Source organism: Chionomys nivalis, chromosome X, assembly GCF_950005125.1.
Source record: "Chionomys nivalis chromosome X, mChiNiv1.1, whole genome shotgun sequence".
Classification (NCBI taxonomy): Eukaryota; Metazoa; Chordata; class Mammalia; order Rodentia; family Cricetidae; genus Chionomys; species Chionomys nivalis.
The window spans coordinates 27550429-27573197 of NC_080112.1; the positions used below are offsets into that span (position 1 = coordinate 27550429).

The window sequence follows — 22769 nt, forward strand, 5'->3', positions numbered from 1 at the left end:
AGTTAAGGAGCAAAGTCAGGGGCCAGCATCACTTTAGCAAAACAAAGGCAGTATCAGGATCAAAACAAGAAACCAGCACAGAGTGTTCAGAAGAATTTGGTCAGTTTCAAAACTGTGAAATACTTTTATATGACTTTGGTTCCAGAGTAGCTCTAAATTCTGAGTGAAGGACATGTTCATACCCTTCAATGAAAACACAATTTTTTTCATCCTTTCGCATGCTTTGATCTTTTGTAGCCTCTCATGAAAGTTCCCAGATTCCTTCAAACATAAAATTGGATTGGCTTCCAGGCAGTTTCATCTGGCAAGTTTAAAACATCGTTCCACTTAGAATTATAGCAGGATAACTAGCAAATGGCTTTTGTTTTAAGTTGATCATACAGTTTCTTTTAAACTAAACGATGCACTTCTCCTTTCTCCCCTTTCTGAAACCAGATTGCTTGCACTAGTTGTCCTTTCTGCCCTGAGTCTTGCTGCTTTGATTCAAAGCACATAAGGAAAATGATACATGGTAGTGATATCTATCCTAGCTTGTGATTTATAAGTTTACAGTTTATGAAACAATATCAATTTAACAGAAAATAAGCATGCAATCCGGTTTTTAAACCTTTTCCATTCGAACATCATGCAGTCTGATAAGCTCCTATGCTAGACAGCAAGAGCAGGCCACAGTGCCCACTCAACTGCATGATCACAAAGAGAAATCACCAGCTGTGTTCTGTGTGCCGTGTTGCTAAGCTACGACTTTCTGTGGAGCACGCATTTTGAATGCATGAGCTCATTTGTACATAACCCCCATTATAAGTTGAGGAACATTTGAAAGCTAACCAGCACGCGCAAAAGAGATGTGAGTAGTACACTCATTAATTACAGAAAGTGACTCTGGCTTAGGCGAGTCAGTGACATCATCAGGAACTGAAGGTGCTCTTCACACATTATTGTCATCTGATCTTGATTGGGAGAAGCCTACTTTAGAAAATGCCTGAACTGCTTTCATGTCTCTTGTTGCTTTGAATAAACAGGCTTTAATTGCAAATTATAACTGGAAGAGTAGGGTTGCAGTCCTGGTAGGGAAGTGATTTTGCGAGCCATTTTTATACTTCTACTTTCTACTGGCAAGCAAAAACTGCTCTTGGCATCATAGAGTGCTTTGCACTTTTGAGGCACTCCACAATCACTAAATGCATTATCTTCTTTCCATCCCAAATGAAGTAGGTTGATTAGCATGACAGGGTTATGCAAGAACAGTAAGAGATTAGAAACTCAAAATGTTAGGTAGTCTATGTGCTGAGAAGAGCATTCTCTGTTTTCACATTATTTATGGGGAAAAGAATCCAAAAGAAGATACCATTTCTCATTGAGAAACATTGAATTTGTTTCTTTTTGATCTTTGATTAGTTAAGAGGTTGGCAATTAGATGCAAAGTGACTTTTTAAATTCCATCCCAAATAATAGATGAAAGAAAGAAGCAGACATCAATACTTCTATTACTAAGAAAATAACTAGAACTTGCCTACAACTAGGACTCAGGTGGGCTCCCCATACACTTGTAGTTGCAATTTTCAGAAGCATTTATCAAGTGCTGGAATACGCACTTTGCTACAGTATTCTACAATCTACTATAATCTTTAATCCTTATAACAATGCTACAAACAGGCCGGGCGGTGGTGGCGCACGCCTTTAATCCCAGCACTCGGGAGGCAGAGACAGGCGGATCTCTGTGAGTTCGAGACCAGCCTGGTCTACAAGAGCTAGTTCCAGGACAGGCTCCAAAACCACAGAGAAACCCTGTCTCAAAAAACCAAAAAAAAAAAAACAAAAAAACAAAAAAAAAAACAATGCTACAAACAGGAATTGCTAGTGCCACCTCTTAAAGGGGGAAGAAACTGAGACGTAGAGAGACTGAATAATTCACACACAATAAAGTCTCTCCATCCTATAGCTGACTCCCAAACCTTTGAATCAGTTCTCCTTGCAATGATTCCCATTGTGACCTGAATATTTCCTAATGGCAGTACATTGGGTAATAACCCAGAGTGGCTGAATATCTTACTTGATTCCCTGGAAGAAATTGTCCAACTGATCAGAAAAACTGTGGAGAAAGAGATCAGGAATGGTGAGCATCCAAACCCAGTGAACAATCCTCAACCAAGTTCAATGCGAATTTTAATAATGGTTACAAAAGGTTTTTATGAAGATCATTTTCTAGATATGTCTATGTCCCATTCTACAGGCTACAGAGATGATAATAGTTGGAGCAGTCTTAAGAAAAGATGACTAGAGAAAACCAATAGCTTAAGGTGAGACAATGACCTTGTCTAGCAGATGAGCAAGATGAGTTCACAAGTAGGCTTAAAGAGACAAGTATCAAACAGAAAAATGAATACAGGTTTCATCAAGAACTAGAATTGTAAAATATGCATTCACCAGTGACTTTTGAGGGTATTCAAGGACATGTGACGTGGGCTCCAAGAGAGAATATTATCATGGAAATTATTACCTAGACAGCGCTTTTCTACTAAGCCCTTTTAAGTGGAAAACAATGCCAAGGTTCTCACAGCAGTTCCATTATCCTGGCCGTGGAAGTGTCTGTTAGTCACTTAGATGTTTGATGAACTTTAAACTTCTGTGATTTCCTTGTTTGTTTAATGCCTGATAGCCTTTGGTGAGCTGATAAATCTCCTTTATGCACAGGTTGATCTCTGAACTTCTAAGGGGTGGGATAGGAATCAGCCTATGGGAGAGGAGATGGCTCTAGAATTCTGAGTGGGATCTTGAGCAAACAAAAGGTATCTTTGAAAGAGAATTGGCCCTGTGCATCTCATCTGCCTCAGATACAAACTTGGATTACTTACCATACTTACTTGCCTTTTTCCAATCTTGTAATTGTGCTATGAATTTCACAATCTTCTCTGTTTTGCTGAAATTTACCAGATCACAAAATGAAAAGCACTCGGGAACAGTTGAGATTTTTCGTTGCTATCTAAACTCTGCAAAATTCTTAGCTCTGCTCAAAATCAAGAACTGTCAGAGTAAATGATAAAAGGAGAATGACTTCAACAGTAATATTTTCTATTTCACAAGAGAGAAGAAATATTAGAATCCAGTCTGCTGATCAGCATTTCACATGGTTCAGAACTTTGATCTTCAAATGTCTCAGTTGAAAGGGGATGGTGAGGAAGGGGGTGCAGATAATCTTTACTGATTTCACAGTTTTCCCTAGGGCCTGCCTGTTTGAACAAATATTTAGCAGTGACGTAGAAAGAGAACATCCCTAAGTCAATATTTTCAGTCAAAGTCCCATTACCATCTGTTAATTGAACAGTAATTTTCAGATTTTCTATAAATCATGAGCTCCTCAGATGACATATTTATACACGGAAAGAAAAATATAGCCAGATGATAGGTAATTTGATTTTTTTCACTATCTTGATTTAATTTTATTTCCCATTGCCAGTTCTCATGCACATCTAAGCTATATACAGCTTATGAAGCACTGCAAAGATAATAAGAATTACTGGATTCTACAGCACATGGATATGACCTAGGACATAGGGGACCATAAGAAAAGGGAAATTGCACACCAATTTATGAGGGGGAGGGGCTCAACATAAATCTAAAACTTTAGATAAAACAACTAAGAATGGGTCATGGATATGAATTGAATATAAAATGTAAGGCTATAAAATCTTTAGAAGACAACAAAATAAGATGATAAACTGAACTTGATCAGATTACAATTTTTTTCTTTTATGAAAGGTACTGTTCTGAGATATAAAAGAATTAAAGGAATTTAAAAACTACATCCAATAAAGATCTTATGGGGGCTGACGAGATGGCTCAGGGGTTAAGAGCACTGTCTGCTCTTCCAGAGGTCCTGAGTTCAATTCCCAGCAACCATATGATGGCTCACAACCATCTGTAATGAGATCTGATGCCCTCTTGAGGAAGGTCAGTCGTCCTCATCAACTTAGACCATGAAACCCAATATGGACGAGTTCAACAGAACCTCCATTTAACCTATATTTCTAAAAAAAAAAAAAAAAAAAGATATAGGGATGACAACTAATCAAAGGGAAAATTTCTTGACATTATTCTCCTTTAGTGAAATGTAAATTATTATCATAAATTAGGATGGCAATCATGAAAAAATACTGAGAATACCACTGCTGACATGGATGCATAGCAATTATTCCTAGAAAACACTGACAGTTAAGCCCACATCTACTGTGTAATGAAGACATCTTTTATAGGTGTTTAACCTAGATGAATAGTATTTATATTTTTACCAAAATCTATACATAGATGGTTGCAGAAGATCTATTGGCAAGTTCTCTGAACAAGAGATAACAGAAATGTTCCTTAATGGAAGAAATTGGGAAATAAACTGATATATCCACACAGAGAGATACTGCTTAATAAAAAGGAACACCATAGTGATAGTATAATAATATGGATAACTGATAAATCTCAGAGACATCATGTTGACTGAAAGAAGTTGGTCTCAAAAGAGTTTATACTATATGGTTCTGTTTGTATTGTATTATGGAAAAATAAAAACTGCAGGAAAGAGAGAAAAGATTAATATTTCATGGCTTAGGAGAGAAGAGAATGTGATTACATGTTCATTTCAAAGGTAGTCTTTGATTGTTAGAACTAGTCTGTGCCCCAGATGTAGTGGTGGTTATCTAATCTGTGCAGTTTACATAGTAATATAGCGGGACACTTCAATAGTCTCCTCTCAATTTTAGGTAGGTCTTAAAATTCATGTAAACACAGAAAAAAGTTAAGATTATGATATACTAATTTACAGTTTTCAATCAATAACAAAACATATCAGTTTGGAGATATGGCTGGCTCAGTGGGTTAAAAGTACATACTGCTCTTAAAAAGGACCCAAGTTCACTTCCTAGCATCCATACCAGTTAGCTCACAATCTGTAACTCCAGATCCAGAAGATACAACACTATCTTCTGACCTTCATGGGTGTCTGCATATGTGCTCATGCATGCACACGCATATATGTATGCACACATGCATACTCACAAACACACATAATTAATAAATAAGTCTTTAAAGATCAAATACATCAATTTAAACAAAAATAAAATTCTTTAAGTATTGTTTTCCACTTGCAAGTGAAGAAACTTACCTGTTCAAGGTTATTCAACCAATATATGTGGATCTGAACCACAATCCACACCTATTGGAAGGATTTTGCTATTTCTTTGTTCTTACAGGAGAAATAAACCTCAAATACTAAGCTAATTTTGTGTTGTTGGCATTTGGCTACCAGTGCACAATTTTTTAAGAAAATCCAATTTCAGAATGCTTTAAATAGTAAAGACATTTATTATTTTAGACTGTAAGGGGGTTTGATGGTAGGAAAGGTCATGAGGTTGAATGGTGTTGAAATTTAATAAGGTCATGAATGACTAAGATTCCTTCCCACCTTCTAACACTGCCAATCACAACCTCATTCTAAGGTTGTTTCCCATCCTGCTCACATGATGCATGCTCATTTCAGGCAGCAAAATAAGCCCATTTGTTCAAATTAAGCTTCAGGTATATCACCCTCAACAATTTCACAAAACTTTTAAGATCTAGACATGTACTGTATGCTGTATGCAAATTCTGTGATTTCTAAGGCTCTTTAAATATTTATTACTATATATGTATGTAAGAAGATGTCTGTGTCTGTATGAGTGTATGCCATGTGCATGTGTATGTGAAGTGTGTGTGTGTGTGTATGTGTTCCTGCAGATGCCAGAAGAGGGTGTTGGCTTTCCTCAAGCTGAACTTAGAAGCAACTCCATCCAAAGTGAGTTCTGGAAAACAAAACTGGGTCCTCTGAAAGAGCAGGAAATGTTCTTAACCACTGAGCCATCTGTCTAGCTATGATTTCTAAAAATCAGAAAGAGAACATGCTATCAAATTATTTATGCAACTAGTAACACTGAAATAAATCAGTACTTGTCACTACAATAATGTAACTTATTTATTCAGAGCTCAAATTCGTAATCTTTTAAAAAGTATTTATCTATTTCATTTTTTATTTTATGTGTATAGAAAGAGATTGGTCTCGTTAGGGTTTCCATTTCTATGATGAAACACCATGAGCAAAGACAAGTTGGGGGGCTGTTATTCAGCTTACATTTCCACATCACTGTTCATCATTGAAGGAAGTCAGAACAAAAACTCAAGCAGGACAGGAACCTGGAGGCAGGAGCTGATGTGGAGGCCATGGAAGTTGCAGCTTCCTGGCTTGCTTCTTCTGGCTTGCTCAGCCTGCTTTCTTATAGGACCCAGGACCACCAGCCCAGTGATGGCACCACCCACAGTGGGTTGGGCTCTCCCCCATCAATCACTAATTAAGAAGTGCTCTACAACAGTGGTTCTCAATCTTCTTAAAGCTGCAACCCTTTAATACCTCCTGTTGTAATGACCCCCAACCATAAAATTATTTTCGTTGCTACTTCAGAACTGTAATTTTGCTACTGTTATGAATTGTAGTGTAAATATTTTTGAAGATGGAGGTTTGTTTGCAAAGGGGTTCTCATGTTGAGAATCACTGCTCTACAGGTTGCCTACAACCCAATCTTTTTTCTTTTTTCTTTTTTTTTTTGGTTTTTTCGAGACAGGGTTTCTCCACCAACGCCCGGCCAATCTTACGGAGGTGTTTTCTTAATTGAAGTTTTCTCCTCTCAGATGACTTTAGCTTATGTCAAGTTGTCATAAAATCAGCCAGCACAAATCTTAGAAAGCAGAAGCAGGGTAGAAGGTAGAAGGAAAATGAGTCAGGAGAGCCACTGATACGACATATGTTGATGGTCAACTTGCCATGGGCTATGAGGGAAATTAAATGAATTCTAGTGAAGACTGTTAAGAGGCATCTGTAGACCAGGCAGTGGTGGTGCATGCCTTTAATCCGAGCACTCGGAGGGCAGAGGCAGGTGGATCTCTGTGAGTTCAAGGATAGGCTGGTCTACAGAGCTAGATCCAGGACAGGCCCCCAAAGCTACACAGAGAAACCCTGTCTCGAAAAAAAGAACAAACAGCAGCAACAATAACAAAGAGGCATGTATTGAACATACTTTACAGCTGCTCATATAAAGGGCAGGGACCAAAATGAGGAACATATTCTCAAGCAGAAAGCTTGAACTATAAAGTGGACATTATTTGTGAGTATGGTGAAGGGGGTATTGGGGTACAAGAACAAGACACAAACATCATGGTTTGGTGTGCTTGGTGGTGGCAGAGTTTCCTTTAAACAGTCAGTGTATGGAGGGTATCCATCCTTTCTGGTGTGATCATTTGTGATTATCCATATGTGCCACTTGTCCCTTTCTTTGAGTCTACAGCCAACTTCCTTGCTTTACTGTACAATCTTCTATAATTCTCTACAGGTCTGAAAAGCCCCCAATTGTTATAACTCATCAAAGATCAATAATACCTCATGTAGGAAACCCATCCTATACCACACAGTCATCAGACCAAGCTAGGGAAGTGGGTGTCTCATGTGCCCTGAAGCAAAAGAATAAGTGACAAGTTGCTTGGGCTCAGTTATATATATAGTCTACATAAATCGTGACTCATCTTCCCTGTTTATCACTATATTTCTCAGAGCCCACCCAGGACAACGATTAAGCATGGCTATTTCGTTTCTGTGGTAGAGATGAAGGAATGTCTGAAATGGAAAGGTAAGGCGCCAAAGAAGGCAGTTGATGCTAAGTAAGTACACACGGATGAGTGCTGAGGATGACTATTGTCATGTGATGGTTAATTTCAATTATCAACTTGATAATTGATGGGATTTAGAATCACCATGGAAACCAATCTCTGTCAGATGAAATTTCTAAATTAGGTTATCTGGGGCAGAAGAGCCACCCTGAATGTGAGCAATACAATTTCAAAGGCTTGAGTCCTGGAATAAGTGAAAAGGAGAGAAGGAGGTGAGCTTCTTGGCTGTGGATGCAATGTGACCAGCTACTTCAGGCTCCTGCAGCCAGGCCATCGTCACCATATGATTGTAAGACAAAATCATCCTTTTAGTCCTTAAGTTATTTTTTCTTGGTGTTTTTGTGGCAACGATGAGACAAATAACTTATACAAGTACAAAAGCCTAAATGGTTAAAAAAAAAAAGCCCCCCATGTGTGGTGCAATCAGAGTCGGCCTAGCTGAGATGTACCTCTCCATTCCACTGATATAGCTTCATTTTGAGAGTCAAGGAAATAGCCTTTAGTACCCTCCCAACTGTGGTGCGGGGCCTCTAACCCGGTCTCTGTGGTAACTTCAATTTCTCTTAGCCCTCTCCAACTCTGAGCTTCTACTTCCTTCAATTAGAAGGGCTGGTGACTTACTTTCTGAAATGCTGCCCACATTCTGTAGCCTAAAGTCTTGCATTTTGCCCAAACACTGCACCTATGAGTTGGTTGTGTGGATGGCACAAATTTCTAACAATATTGGGGTGAAGCTCGGAGCTTTCTAGTGGCATGTGCTCTTCAGGATCTGGACCAGCATCCCCTCCCCTCCATGTATTCTAAGAATAGTTTCAGTCCCTGAGACCTGTCCAGCTGGTCTGTCTTTCCACCACAAAGATGCTTTACTGTCTTCTCAAACACACAGCCATCCACTCTCCTCTTCGGCACATTCACCCTCTGCCTTCTGTCCTGTGTGTTTAGAAACAACTGCTTCTGCTTGGAGTGCTCTTTCTAGAACATAAGATTTAGCAGAAGTTTGGAAATTTGGTTTTCCCCCTGATCATCCAAAATCATTCCCCATAAATAGAAGGGAAGAGCCAAGATTTATTTCTTTGCCAACATCAATGATGCTCTCATAACCGTGTTTGTTCCTGAAGTAGCCATAGCTGACTTTCAAATGACGTTTACTTGTGGTATTCTACAAACGTCTAGCAGATGCCTACCAGGGGTTGCTAAGTCATATGAACTGACAAGAGAAGACAGCTGCCTCCCCCGCATTGTCTTCCACCCTTCCTGGCTTGAAGGTTTTCCCCTTCTGTGTTATGCAGAACAACTTTATCTGAATATTCCAAATGGACGTGCACTAGGAATATTATTTACAAATGCTATCACAGTTGTTGAAATCTTAAGCTCTGCAGTGATGAGATCACTTCCTATTTTGAAATTCTAATCTACCCTGTTGTCTGACACAGATGAGAATTTGAAACCAGTCAATTTCAAGCTATGGATAAATGCACGGATGTGAAGCTGCAGATCTCAGTGACCTGGGAGTTGGCTGGGGGAGTCACTGGTGCTCGATGTAAGCTCATACCAGAATCAATAAATGCCTACTGATTTATTAAAGGCCTATTATGTGCAAGACATAAAAGGAACCCTGGGACCCAGATCTTTTCATTATACCTCTATGCCTCTATGCTTTTTGCCATGGAAACCCAACTTCCAGTCGACCCTCTTTCTATTTGTTTCTGTGGAAAGGCTGGGAGAGGCAGGTAAGAAAGCGAAATCAACAGGAATTCTCAGGGCTGTCATATCTCCATCTGGGGTTTTGTGCTGCCAGTTCCCATTTTCTGAATGAGTTATTTCTGTGTCCCTTCGCAGCAGCCAGCACCACAGTGCCTTGCATATATTACATGCTCAATGGATACTTGTCAACTGATTTTATACAAGCAAGTGACAGCATAAATACATTATGAAAAAAAAAACGAAGAGCGTGGGCTCTGAAAGAGTTAGGATTTTTTTCTTTAAAAAACAAAACCAGAGTTAGGCTTAAAGTTCAAGTGGCCCCGCACGCACCCTGGCCTGGCTGTCTCTAAGCAGGCTGATCTGATAAGGTGCTAGGACCTTTGCTCCCTCTCTTTAACTGAAAGCATTCTCAGCTTGCCAGTGGCCCCCACTGCCTGACTGGCTGAGGAGCTCTCCAGAGCAGAAATTTCCTCCTTGGCAGGAGCAAAAGAAGATGCTGTCTAATTTGAGGATCCTGTTCAACAATGCAACCCTTAGAAAGGGTCACAATTCCGTGGTTCGAAATTTCCGGTAAGTGACAGAGAATGGGATCTGGTCAGTCCTAAACGCTAGAATTGTGTTCTGCAGGGGAGGGAGTGTACACAGTGCTTCTTTCTGCTGAGTAAATGTAGCAGCCCCCGTTAACAGTTGTATAAGACATCTCTAATTCTAGCTGAGTTTTCATCTCTCCGTCATTGTATAGTTGGGTTATGCCATGTTAACCAAGGCAAGTACAACAGACAAAATGTTCTTGACATCTTCCATTGAGTAGATTCTAAATGAGCTATTGGCTGAAGGAAACTAGAGGCAGTAATTTACAAGGGCCTTCTACTCTTGGTTTTTCCGGAAAACAACGTGTCACTCTACGGTGTCAGGACTAATTCAATCTGAAAAGACAAAAACAAAACTTCAAATGTAAGTGAAGTGAACACTTGCCGAGCTGCTGCAAAGGAAGCTTAAGGATCTGTGGCTACCAGTATCTACAGCTGGCTTTTCTTTTACTGAAGTAAAAATTTGAAACTCATCTCTGAAATTACTGGCATGTACAGCAAAGGAGTGTGTTTCCAATGAATTCATTACAAAAGCTTATCTACTGACCTCTAACAGACACGGAGCACACGGGTGAAGTTGGCAAGCCATGCGCCAGTGGTGAAGGGGGGGCAAGAGGAGTTAGCTGATTAGCAAAGCCATCGGGGCAGAAAGCTTCCAGAATAGTTGTTTGATGACAATCAGAATTTCGCCAGAGCCATTTTGCACTCTAAACCTACCAGCAAAAGGATTACTAAGGGGAGGTTCCACTTGGCAGTTTTCTCTCACTATTAAGAAATGTATCTGTTGCCAGGCAGTGATGGTGCACACCCTTTAATCTTACCACTTGGGAGGTAGAGGCAGGCGGATCTCTGTGAGTTCGAGGCCAGCCTGGTCTACGAGAGCTAGTTCTAGGACAGGCTCCAAAGCTACAGAGAAACCCTGTCTTGAAAAACAAAACAACCCCCCCCCAAAAACAAAAAAGTTTCTGTCAGTTTATGGTGGTGGTATGTACATGCAGTTAATCCCAGCACTCAGGAGTTTAAGACCAGCTTGGTCTACAGAGTGAAATCCAGGACACCAAAGGCTACAACCAGTGAAACCTTGTCTTGAAAAACAAACGAACAGAAGAAATGTATCTGTGACAGTGATCCTTGGGCTTCCTTGCTCTCAATTACCTGATAGATCTAGGTTCACTGGCCTCCATCTTTAGCACCCCTTCTTTGGTATACCGCTCTCAGGTGCAAGATTAATATTATACATGATATTGTAAATTAATCCCATGTTATCAGTCCAGCTGAGAACTTAAGTCATCTAGTCATGCCTTCTTTTATTTTAAAGATAGATAGGATAAGTGGAGCCCAGGGAGATTGTGGTGTCTTATCAATTAGTGCCAGAGGCACATCATTTAAATAAATCCTTAAAAGCACCTGGGGCGTGGGGGGAAACCTTCAGGTTTTAACAAACTATGGAAATAATCCCTGAAAGTATAGCCTCCCCTGAGGTTTTGGAATCTATAGCGATGGCCTCCAGCCTTGGCAGCATTACTAATTGGCTGCATGACCTGGGGCAAGTCACTGAATGTTTCTGCAATGCACTTCACCTACAAAATGGATGGGGCACAATATATGCTCTATATTATAGGGTAGTTCAATCACTCATTCAACAAATACTTATTGAGTCCCCAATTTGGCCCACTCAGTATGCGTCGTGTTTGAGAAGCAATGGTAGATAAGGCGTGCTGGCTAGTTTTAGGTTCTCTTGACACAAGCTAGAGTTATCTGAGAGGACGGAATCTTAACTGAGAAAAATGTCTCCACAAGATGGGGCTGTAGGCAAACCTGTAGGGTATTTTCTTAATTAGTGATTGATGGGAAAGGGGCCAGCCCATTGTGGGTGGTGCCAGGTCTGGGCTGGTGGTCCCAGGTTCTATAAGAAAGCAGGCTAAGCAAACCCTGTGAGCAGGTCAGTCAACATCACCCCTGAATGGCCTCTGCACCTACTTCTGCCTCACGCTTCCTGTTCAGGTTGAGTCCTTGTCCTGACTTCCTTCAGTGCTGAAGAGTGCTGTGGAAGCATGAGCTAAACAAACCTTTTCTTACCCAAAATGCTTTGGCCATGGTAATTTCATCACAGCAATAGAAACCCTAACCACGACATAAAATATTTTATTCCAGTCACATAAAGTCACGCTCTAGTGATAATCGAGATAATTTGTGCAAAAGCTGTAAAATAACAGATAAATGCTCCCTGTTTTTCACTCCACCTCACTGGGTATCATCAGATAAAAAGGTGGTTCCATTTTACTCTATAGTCTTCAACAACAACAACAACCAAAAAAAAAAAATCACTGAATCTAAAATACCATGGTGAATAAACAACCAATGCTTAGAACTTAGACATGCATCCTTTTTAGCAGGTTATATGCAACCTTAATTTTTATAATCCTAACAGGTTGAATTTTATAAGAAAAACCTCTCCCAAATAGTTGTCTTCTTTGACCAGTACTAATGTTCTCTTATTCGTATCTACTAACCTCCGTACTCATATTTGAAAATCCTAGTGAGCCATTTCTAAAGCCAAACAGAATCTGGAGCAAAATCAGCTGAATTAGCCCAAAACTGTACTGGCTTTTTGAAAATACTAGTGTCATCTAGATTTTTGAGAAAATGAATGGTATATGTCCTATGAGAAATAGGAGAATGCTGTGTGATGGTTAATCTCTTCAACTTGACTGGACTGAGTAGCATCTAGGATATTAGGAAAGCATAGCTCTCGTGTGTCAGAGAGGATGAACTCATTAGGAAAACTTGCCTGTTCTCTCTGCTTTCTGGCTACCATAATGTAAGCTGCTTTTCTATGACGCATTGTTTCAAACACAATAAGCTGAACTTCCTGAGATAACTTTCTCCCGTAAGTTATTTCTATTGTCTCTTTAATGGCGAGGACACAGAAGCTATGGACACACCCTGAAAGGCTCTGCATAGGGTATTCTCATGTAGTGTGTGCGTTTGGTATTCTAACTGCTTTGTTTAGGCAAACTAGCTACATGGAGATTAATTCCAAACTGTCAGTCTCTATCATGACTCTCAGACTTTGACAAGGCTCCTTGATAACAGAGGAAAACTCCCTGTAAACACTGTTACACTTTCGCTTTGATTTTCTACCTTCACCCAAATTTGAGTTCTTTCTCTCTTTTCCATCTCTGGGAAAGGAGGGTTCCCATTACACAGCATACCATATGAATTTACCACTAGAGACTAACGGGAAATATGTGATTAGGATTTTGGCAGTGCCACAAAGCTGAGATTTAATAGAAGTGTATAGTCATATACTGCAATGTATGTGATAAAATAATAGCCAAAGTGATACTGAAACCATCTACGCAGACACCTGGATCAATCAATTTTAGCCAATTAATTTTTTTCTTTTCTTTTTTTTTCAAAATCAATAGGGTCAGACACGAAGAATGGCAAAAACAGCAAATCATCAGGCATCTTATCTCATGCACAAGGCTGTGGAGCCTGGCTGGGGCTGGAGAATAGTGCTCTATGATTTGTTGCCAGTTAGGAAAACCACTTATAGCTTTTAAAGAAACCACTAAAAATCTCTTTCTTTGTCAGAGAAGACCAATTTATAAGTGCACTTCAATTTCATCTTCCAAATAGAAATTTCTTCAGAGAATATTGAGCTAAGCCAGCCAATTCTGTGGAGGTTATGGATTGGAGCCGGAGGTGACTGGTTTTTGGGTATTTCATTCCAGACCTCCACAAGGACTCACGTGACTCATTATTCCTTTGTCCCAACATACTTGCATTCATACACACACAGACACTCGGATGAAGTGATCATAGACATTGCGTAGAGGAGAGGCAAGCATGAATGATCTTTGATTGTGTTTTAACATCAAAATTCAAATGATTTAAAACAGTTTTCCTATTGTGACCTCAAAAACGCATACAAGGCATGGGACCAAACTGGAATTGCCAACAATGGATCCCCCCATCTACCACTTAGTAATTTAGTTAAAATAATGGAAACCACGTATTTTCAGCACTCTCGTGTTAGATAGGAAAAGTCTTGAGGCTTTTAGCAGTAGGTCCACACAAAGCCGGTGCTGGTCTGTATTCTTCAGTTCTCAAAGAAGTACCACAATTTTTCAATATTGATGTTCTAAAATGTTTTTAGAAATAGTCACTGAATTATCAACAATAATTTACAGCACATGTGTGTATATAGTAACAGCAAGGAAAGTTTCAAATAATTTTATTAAAATTATTATAACTGCTAGTAATAAAGGTTTTAAATTTGGATAATTTTAAATGTATCCAAGGGGATCCATTCAAGAGCTTTGTGAAAATGAAGCCCCTTGACTGCTTTCTAATGTACCCTTTTAAGAAAGAAGGTGAATGGAATTTAAGTTGGCCATTGTAAATTCTTATAGTTTTTAACTTTATGGATGTTGTGAAAGAGAAAGACGTGAAGAACCATTGACTTAATTCCCTGACTCAGTTTTTCCAAAAAGAAATTGATGCCAGAAGTGGCAAATGGTCTCCTCTAGGCCATAGTGTGTTCCTGTGTCTGGGACTGCAGTTCAACTACTTCAAAGTAATTACTCAACTTTGAAACTTTGAATCCTCCAAATTGACGAGACTGACCAACCTACAATGGTTCAATATCCTTTTTCAGATATAGCCAGAATATGTCAATAAATAAAGAAAAATAAGGAAATATATATTGACTTTCACATTGCTGCAAAGTTAAAGAAGCATCAGAATCTTAATCATGAGGCCCATTGGCTTTCTCTAATGTTTCCAAAAGCTAAAGCCTTCATTAAGTTCTCTGGAGGGATCAGAGGATCATTTAACAGGCAGGTTTTTCCTTCTCTGGAAAAGTCAGTTTCTAACGGAGCACATTTTATACAAATCAAGCAGTTTCTCTTTCAATGAAATACAATTTTTCCAAAAACACATCCAAGTGGTTGACCCCCCCACCACACACACACCAATTAGTCTGTCAGAACTGGAAAATGCAGACTGTAGTGACGAAAGGCTTTATGCTGCCAGTAGCCCGTGCGCTTCCATTTTCTAGTGAGAAAGATACTTGGGTAAACCTCATATGTGTCTCTTTGCTGAGCTTCTTACAAGTTAGTGATTTGCTCGTGCTCTCTCTCCTTCTGCTCCTGATTTGAACCGCGAGGGGTGCACCCACACACTGAGACACTGGGGATGTTCTATCGGGAACTCACCAAGGCCAGCTGGCCTGGGTCTGAAAAAGCTTGGGATAAAACCGGACTCGCTGAACATAGCAGACAATGAGGACTACTGAGAACTCATGAACAATGGCACTGGGTTTTTGATCCTACTGCACGTACTGGCTTGGTGGGAGCCTAGACAGTTTGGATGCTCACCTTACTAGTCCTGGATGGAGGTGGGGGGTCCTTGGACTTCCCACAGGGCAGGGAATTCTGATTGCTCTTGGGGCTGAACGAGGGAGGGGGACTTGATTGGGGGAGGGGGAGGGAAATCGGAGGTGGTGGTGGGGAGGAGGCAGAAATCTTTAATAAATTAAATAAATAAATAAATAAATAAATAAAATAAAACAAAACAAAAAAAGAAAATAAATAAATAAAAACACAAGTTAGTGATTTGGGCTTAAGAAGGCTCTTCATTTATTTTTTTTTCAAATGGTGTAATTTGAGGAACTAATTGTGCTTTTTTTCAAAGGCTCTAATTAGACTGCAAATTGGTTTTTAAATCTTATTTTCTTTTACATTTGAATCGACACATACTATTTGTATATATTTGTTACAAGGCAAAAAATATTTAGACTCATGTATATGAATCTAATATTGAGTAAAGCCCAACTACAGGTAATTCATACACATCATCTTGATAGCATTGATGTTAAATCTGTACAGAATTCTCATTTGCCCCAATGGTTTGTTCTTTCTGTTATATGTGAGCAGAAGAATGATAATGTGGGATTCTAGCTGGAACTCATTGGCAGGGGACTTCCTGGCATGCACAAGGCCCTGGAAATTCCCCATATTTCAATAAGATAAAATAAAACAAAATGTATTTCTAAAAAAAGGAGAATGATAATGTAGCTTCATTCTGGTTTGAGAAGTGATTTCTTGTTTAATTTTCGTCTCTTTCTTATATGTGTTAGCACAATAAGGGTAAATACTTCACGGGAAACATGAAGAGTGGCTTGTGTGGTGCTGGGAAGAGGGCTCAGTTGCCAGGAGCCTGTACTGCTCTCGCACAAGACCTAAGTTTGGTTCCTAGCACAGACATCTGGCAGCTTACAAACACTTCTAACCCCAGCCCCGGGGGAACGAGGGTCCCTAGGCCAAGCAGGAACCCGCATTTCCATGCACATATCCCCTCCACCAGCCACACAAACAAAAATGAAACAAATCTCTTTTGAGAAAGTGATTCATGCCTTAGTTTGGGTTCTCCTGAGCTAGAGCAAGCTGTGTCTGATTGGAATTGGGACTTAGTAACGCTGTCAGCACCTTTACCTGACTCATTCACCCCAAAGAGGACAATGTTGAACAAGGACTGGGAAAAAAGAGCTTTGTGTCTCAGTTCTCTCAATATGTCCCAATTGTGGAGCTCCTGTGCTTTTCTCTAATTTGTGTTAGCTTAGGAAAGAGGTGTGGTAGTTTCATTTTGCAGCTAAGGCAAGCTCTATGAGTTGAGAATAAACAGGATAGGAATTAAACTAAGGCCATTGTGTTTGCTTTCCTTTTAATGATAATTTTTCCTGGTTAGTTCTTGGTATCTATGAAAAACAACTTTTTTCCCAAGCTAACATTTCCTGCCCCACCTTCTGGATAGAATTCAAAAAGATAATGACTGCTGTAATTAATTTTCAATGATATAAACAGGTTGAGGTACGTTTATTTAATGTTAATCATTTTTCTAGTCAGTAAGTTCTAACATATTGGTGTCTCAAAATGTAGCATATCTATTTATCTATATTTTTGGCCCAGAGAACCATTTCAATTTATTCTGTTCAAAAGGGGCTTGTGGTCCACTATTGCCATGCTTACAATTCAGCCATCGTGGTGTGGTGGGTGCACATTGATGCCACCTGTTTTTCCCATTAGGATTTTAGATCTGGGCACCTGACTTAAAGAGATATGCCTTAGGATGTACTCTCATTTCTGAATCCACGCCCATTCATTGTTCTCAGTAGATCAAATCCTGTGACAGAGTAGCTGAGTCCTAGGGGAGTCTCAGCTTCAGCAATATTCTAGGCTACAATTAATATTTTCCATGCCTCACAAGTCTTTGAGTTGAATCCACATGAAATTGTAGAACAAACAACTGGCTATGAAATTGTTGATTGTGCCTCTGTTCAAAAGACACTAATTACAAAGCCAGAGCAACCTAATGAAGAATAATTTATCGACGTAAATGCAGAAAATGGTTGTAAGGAAAGAACAAAGTTGTCTGTGAGGTAGTGATACTGACTGCACACTTGATATTAAAAAATTCCGAGATAATGTACAGCATCGAAAGTGCAAAGGATAAATCACCAGAAGTTAATCCAGTCTGAGGAAGGAATATGGCAATTCACCGAAGACTAGAAGAGAGCCTTGCTCTGTTTGAAAAGATGTATGATAAAAAAAAATCGAGCACTGTGAAATCTTGATAGATTTCACAAAGGAACAAAGCATTGCAAGTTTCACTGTTTCTTTCAACATGGCGGTGTACTAGAGACACATCTGCTGTGATGCTTTTGCGATTCTCTACATGTTTATGGTGGACAGTAGGAGAGCTTTTAATGCTCTGGCAAGGAGGTTTTTTTTTTTTTAAATTTAGACATTTTCAGGGTTCACAAGCTTAATCCAGTTTTTATTTTTTTATTTTATTTTATTTTTTTTATGAAAAAATTTCCACTTCCTCTCATTTCCCTCTCCCTCTCCTTCCCCCTGCTCCCCCTCCCCTTCCTTATCCAGTCCAAAGAGCAGTCAGGGTTCCCTGCCCCATGGGAAGTTCAAGGTCCTTCCTCCTCCATCAACGTCTAGGGAGGGGAGCATCCAAACAGATTAGGCTCCCACAAAGCCAGTACATGCAGTAGAATCAAAACCCAGTGCCATTATCATTGGCTTCTCAGTCAGCCCTCATTGTCAGCCACATTCAGAGAGTCTGGTTTGATCACATGCTCCATCAGTCCCAGTCCAGCTGGCCTTGGTGAGCTCCCATTAGATCAGCCCCACCTTCTCAGTGGGTGGGTGCACCCCTCGCGGTCCTGACTTCCTTATTCATGTTCTCCCTCCTTCTGCTCCTCATTTGGACCTTGGGAGCTCAATCCAGTGCTCCAATGTGGGTCTCTGTCTGTATCTCCATCCATCGCCAGATGAAGGTTCTATGGTGATATGCAAGATATTCATCGGTGTGGCTATAGGATAAGGCCAGTTCAGGTGCCCTCTCCTCAGCTGCCCAAGGAACAAGCTGGGAGCATCTCCTTGGACACCTGGGAACCCTCTAGAGTCAAGTCTCTTGCCAACCCTAAAACGGCTTCCTTAATTAAGATATCTACTTCCCTGCTCCCATATCCACCCTTCCTCCATCCCAACCATCCCATTCCTCCAAGCTCTCCCCATCCTCCCCTTCTCCCTTCTCTCTCCCCATCTCCCCTTACTCCCACCCAACCCCCACCCCCGTGCTCCCAACTTTTGTCTGACAATCTTGTCTACTTCCAATATTCAGGAGGATAACTATATATTTTTGTCTGTGTTCACCTTCTTATTTAGCTTCTCTAGGATCATGAATTATAGACTCAATGTCCTTTATTTATGGATAGAATCCACTAATGAGTGAGTATATACTGTATTCATCTTTTTGGGTCTGGGTTACCTCACTCAGGATAGTGTTTTCTATTTCCATTTATTTGCATGCAAAATTCAAGATGTCATTGTTTTTTACCACTGGGTAGTACTCTAATGCATATATATCCCACACTTTCTTTATCCATTCTTCCATTGAAGGACATCTAGGTTGTTTCCAGGTTCTGGCTATTACAAATAATGCTTCTATGAACATAGTCGAACAAATGCTTTTGTAGTATGATAGGGCATCTCTTGGGTATATTCCCAAGAGTGGTATTGCTGGATCCTGGGGTAGGTTGATCCCATTTAGAAGTCACAGAACAATAGTGATTTTCCCACTAATTATTAATGTCAGTTTGTATTGTTTCCGGTTTAATGGTTATTTATTACCTAACACTACCATGCCGAGGTAGAAAACATTTTGCATGTTTTCTAAAGCAAGCTTTGGAGGCTTTTACACTAAGCGAATTTAACTGGTCACTGAAGGACAGCTAGGACATAATTTCACAGACCTATCATACCAAAACTAGTCCGGCTTAGAGGAACAGAGACCTGCAGCAGTGGTTATGAGGCTGGAGAATGAGGCATGTGAATATAAAGTTTGGGTTATGCTACACAAACAAGTTCTGAATGCTCTCTACGGTGCAGTAGTTGATTACTAGGATGGTATTTTCCACATCAACCTTTGCATAGAGGCTAGATTTCCTTACTGCAAAACAAAGGCAAAGACACAAGGAGTCTCTGGTCAGGAAAGTGAGTCTGCTGACGGTTGGTACTAGAACAGTCTCTGCACAATGAGAGTGAGGGCAGCATTATCAGCTGATGCTGTGGAAAATCAAGCTTGTGACATACAGAGAGTCTTATGTCCTCCACACTCTATGAGAATAATTAGCAGTTTCTGCTGTATATAAACTTACAGATTAAAGGGTTTTGGCCAAAAGATAGACAGACATGTTTGCCTACCACTTGTACATTAGTACTCAACTTTTCAGTCAGTGGAGAAATATCAATATCAGCATCTTACCATGAATCTCAATGGCAGGACATTGACATTAAGCCTTAAACATGGGATTTAACATATACAGGAACAAATATTAGGAAGACCTGGAGACCCTATATACCTCCTCCAAACTGTCTATTTTTTTTTAAAAAAAAAGGGGTAATAAGATCAAGAAGTTAGAAGCTTTGAATCACTTTAAAAGGCATTGATCCTCCTGTCTGTTTTCTTGCATAGAAATCAGGTAGAAAATTTAAGGTGTTTGAAAAAGAATTTGTCCTTTTCATTTCTGAATCTATTTCATGAAATTCAACCAGAACAATACCTATTTTTTTTTATTTACTGATTTCTTTATTAAAGATTTCTGCCTCCTCCCCGCCACCGCCTCCCATTTCCCTCCCCCTCCCCCAATCAAGTCCCCCTCCCTCGTAAGCCCTAATAGCAATCAGGGTTCCCTGCCCTGTGGGAAGTCCAAGGACCACCCACCTCCGTCCAGGACTAGTAAGGTGAGCATCCAAACTGCCTAGGCTCCCACAAAGCCAGTACGTGCAGTAGGATCAAAAACCCATTGCCATTGTTCTTGAGTTCTCAGTAGTCCTCATTGTCCGCTATGTTCAGCGAGTCCGGTTTTGTCCCATGCTTTTTCAGACCCAGGCCAGCTGGCCTTGGTGAGTTCCCGATAGAACATCCCCATTGTCTCCGTGTGTGGGTGCACCCCTCGCGGTCCTGAGTTCTTTGCTCGTGCTCTCTCTCCTTCTGCTCCTGATTTGGACCTTGAGATTTCAGTCCGGTGCTCCAATGTGGATCTCTGTCTCTGTCTCCTTTCATCGCCTGATGAAGGTTAATATTCGGGAGGATGCCTATATGTTTTTCTTTGGGTTCACCTTCTTATTTAGCTTCTCTAGGATCACGAATTCTAGGCTCAATGTCCTTTATTTATGGCTAGAAACCAAATATGAGTGAGTACATCCCAGTTCCTCTTTTTGGGTCTGGCTTACCTCACTCAGGATAGTGTTTTCTATTTCAGTCCATTTGCATGCAAAATTCAAGAAGTCATTGTTTTTTACTGCTGAGTAGTACTTTAATATGTATATATTCCGTACTTTCTTTATCCATTCTTCCATTGAAGGGCATCTAGGTTGTTTCCAGGTTCTGGCTATTACAAACAATGCTGCTATGGACATAGTTGAGCATATACTTTTGTTGTATGATAGGGCATCTCTTGGATATATTCCCAAGAGTGGTATTGCTGGGTCGAGGGGTAGGTTGATCCCGAATTTCCTGAGAAACCGCAGAACAATACCTATTTAAAGTCTATAACTATTATTATTACAATGATGATTATGATGATGATGATGATGATATGATGATGATACCCACAGAGGCTTGAAGAGAATGCTGGATCCCCTGGGAGCTGGAGTTGTCAATGTTTCTGAGACACCACCTTGGTGCTAGGGATCTAATCCAGCTCTTCTAGAAGCTCAACCAACACTCCTGACTGCTGAGCCACCACTGCATCCCCACTCTATGGCTTTCTTCTTGTTGTTTGTTTGTTTAATGAAACTGGGGTTCATGCAAGTTCTCAGGAGTTAGATAATATATACCAAAATTCTTCAGAGGATGGTAGGAAGGGCTAAGCAGTTAATCCTTTAAGGAGACAGGGTTGGAAACTCAGCTTTTGTGTACTCCAAAAATAGCCAGAAGACTGAGCTTGAATGCCAGGCCAAAAGTAAAGCCTTAAAATGAGCCCAGGAGTTTGTTTTCCTGTTGTTGTTAAGTATGAATCCAACAGCTATAGTGGCATTTTCCATATTCTATGAAATACAGGAGGTGGAGTTTTCCAATAGAATGTTTTATGCTTTAAAACTAATCTTAAAGGATCTTGGCTGGCGTCATCCTTGTGGATTCCTGGGACTTTTCCCTAATGCCAGGTTTCTTTCTAGCCCCATAATGACTCCCTCAATCAAAATAGCACTTTCCTTGCTCTCCCTCTCCATCTTTCCCCTATCTCGATCCTCTCTTTCCCTCATGTTCTCCTACCCCTTCCCCTTCTCTTCCCCTTCTACCCTCCCTTCTCCCCCCACCCCCATGCTCCCAATTTTCTCAGGAGACCTTGTCTCTTTCGCCTTCCCATGGAGATTCATGTTTGTTTTTCTTAGGGTTCTCCTTGCTACCTAGCTTCTCTGGGGTTGTGGGCTATAGGCTGGTTATCCTTTACATTACATCTAATAGCCACTTATGAATGAGCACATACCTTGTGTCTTTCTGGGTTTGGGTTACCTCACTCAGGATGTTTTTTTTTCTAGTTCCCTTCATTTACATGCAAATTCCAAGATGTTATTTATTTATTTTACCACCGAGTCTCCACTGTATAAATGTACCACATTTTCTTTATCCGTTCTTCAGTTGAAGGGCATCTAGATTGTTTCCAAGTTCTGGCTATTAAAAATAATGCTGCTATGAACATAGTTGAGCAAATGTCCTTGTAGTATGATTGAGTATCATTTGGGTATATACCTAAGAATGGTATTGCTGGGTCTTGAGGTAGGTTGATTTCCAACTTTCTGAGAAACTGCCATACTGATTTCCAGAGAGATTGTACAAGTTTGCATTCCCACCAGCAATGGATGAGTGTTCCCCTTACTTTGCATCCTCTCCAACATAAGCTGTCATTGGTGTTTTTTTTCTTTTTTTATTATTATTTTTATTCTTTTTTAATTAAAATTTCCACCTGTCCCCGTTTCCCATTTCCCTCCCCCTCCTCCCAAATATTGCCCCTCCCCCCACTCCCCTTTCCTTTACTTTGCATCCTCTCCAACATAAGCTGTCATTGGTGTTTTTTATCTTAACCATTCTAACAGGTGTAAGATGGTATCTCAGTCATTTTGATTTGTATTTGCCTGATGACTACATGTA

General features: G+C 40.1%; 1 protein-coding gene across 2 annotated transcripts in view; it reads left to right on the top strand.

Moving 5' to 3' along the window:
• Positions 1–22769, top strand: part of Otc (ornithine transcarbamylase) — a 99964-nt gene that overhangs the window by 18618 nt on the left and 58577 nt on the right. Inside the window, exons 2-3 of one of the 2 annotated variants that reach the window (XM_057759715.1) lie at positions 7625–7700; positions 9174–9280. In XM_057759715.1, the coding sequence (XP_057615698.1) occupies positions 9213–9280 (68 nt within the window). In that variant the 5' untranslated portion in view covers positions 7625–7700; positions 9174–9212. Of the gene's footprint in view, positions 1–7624; positions 7701–9173; positions 9281–9937; positions 10015–22769 lie in introns of those variants that run through there. The other variant, XM_057759714.1, reaches the window with a different exon arrangement.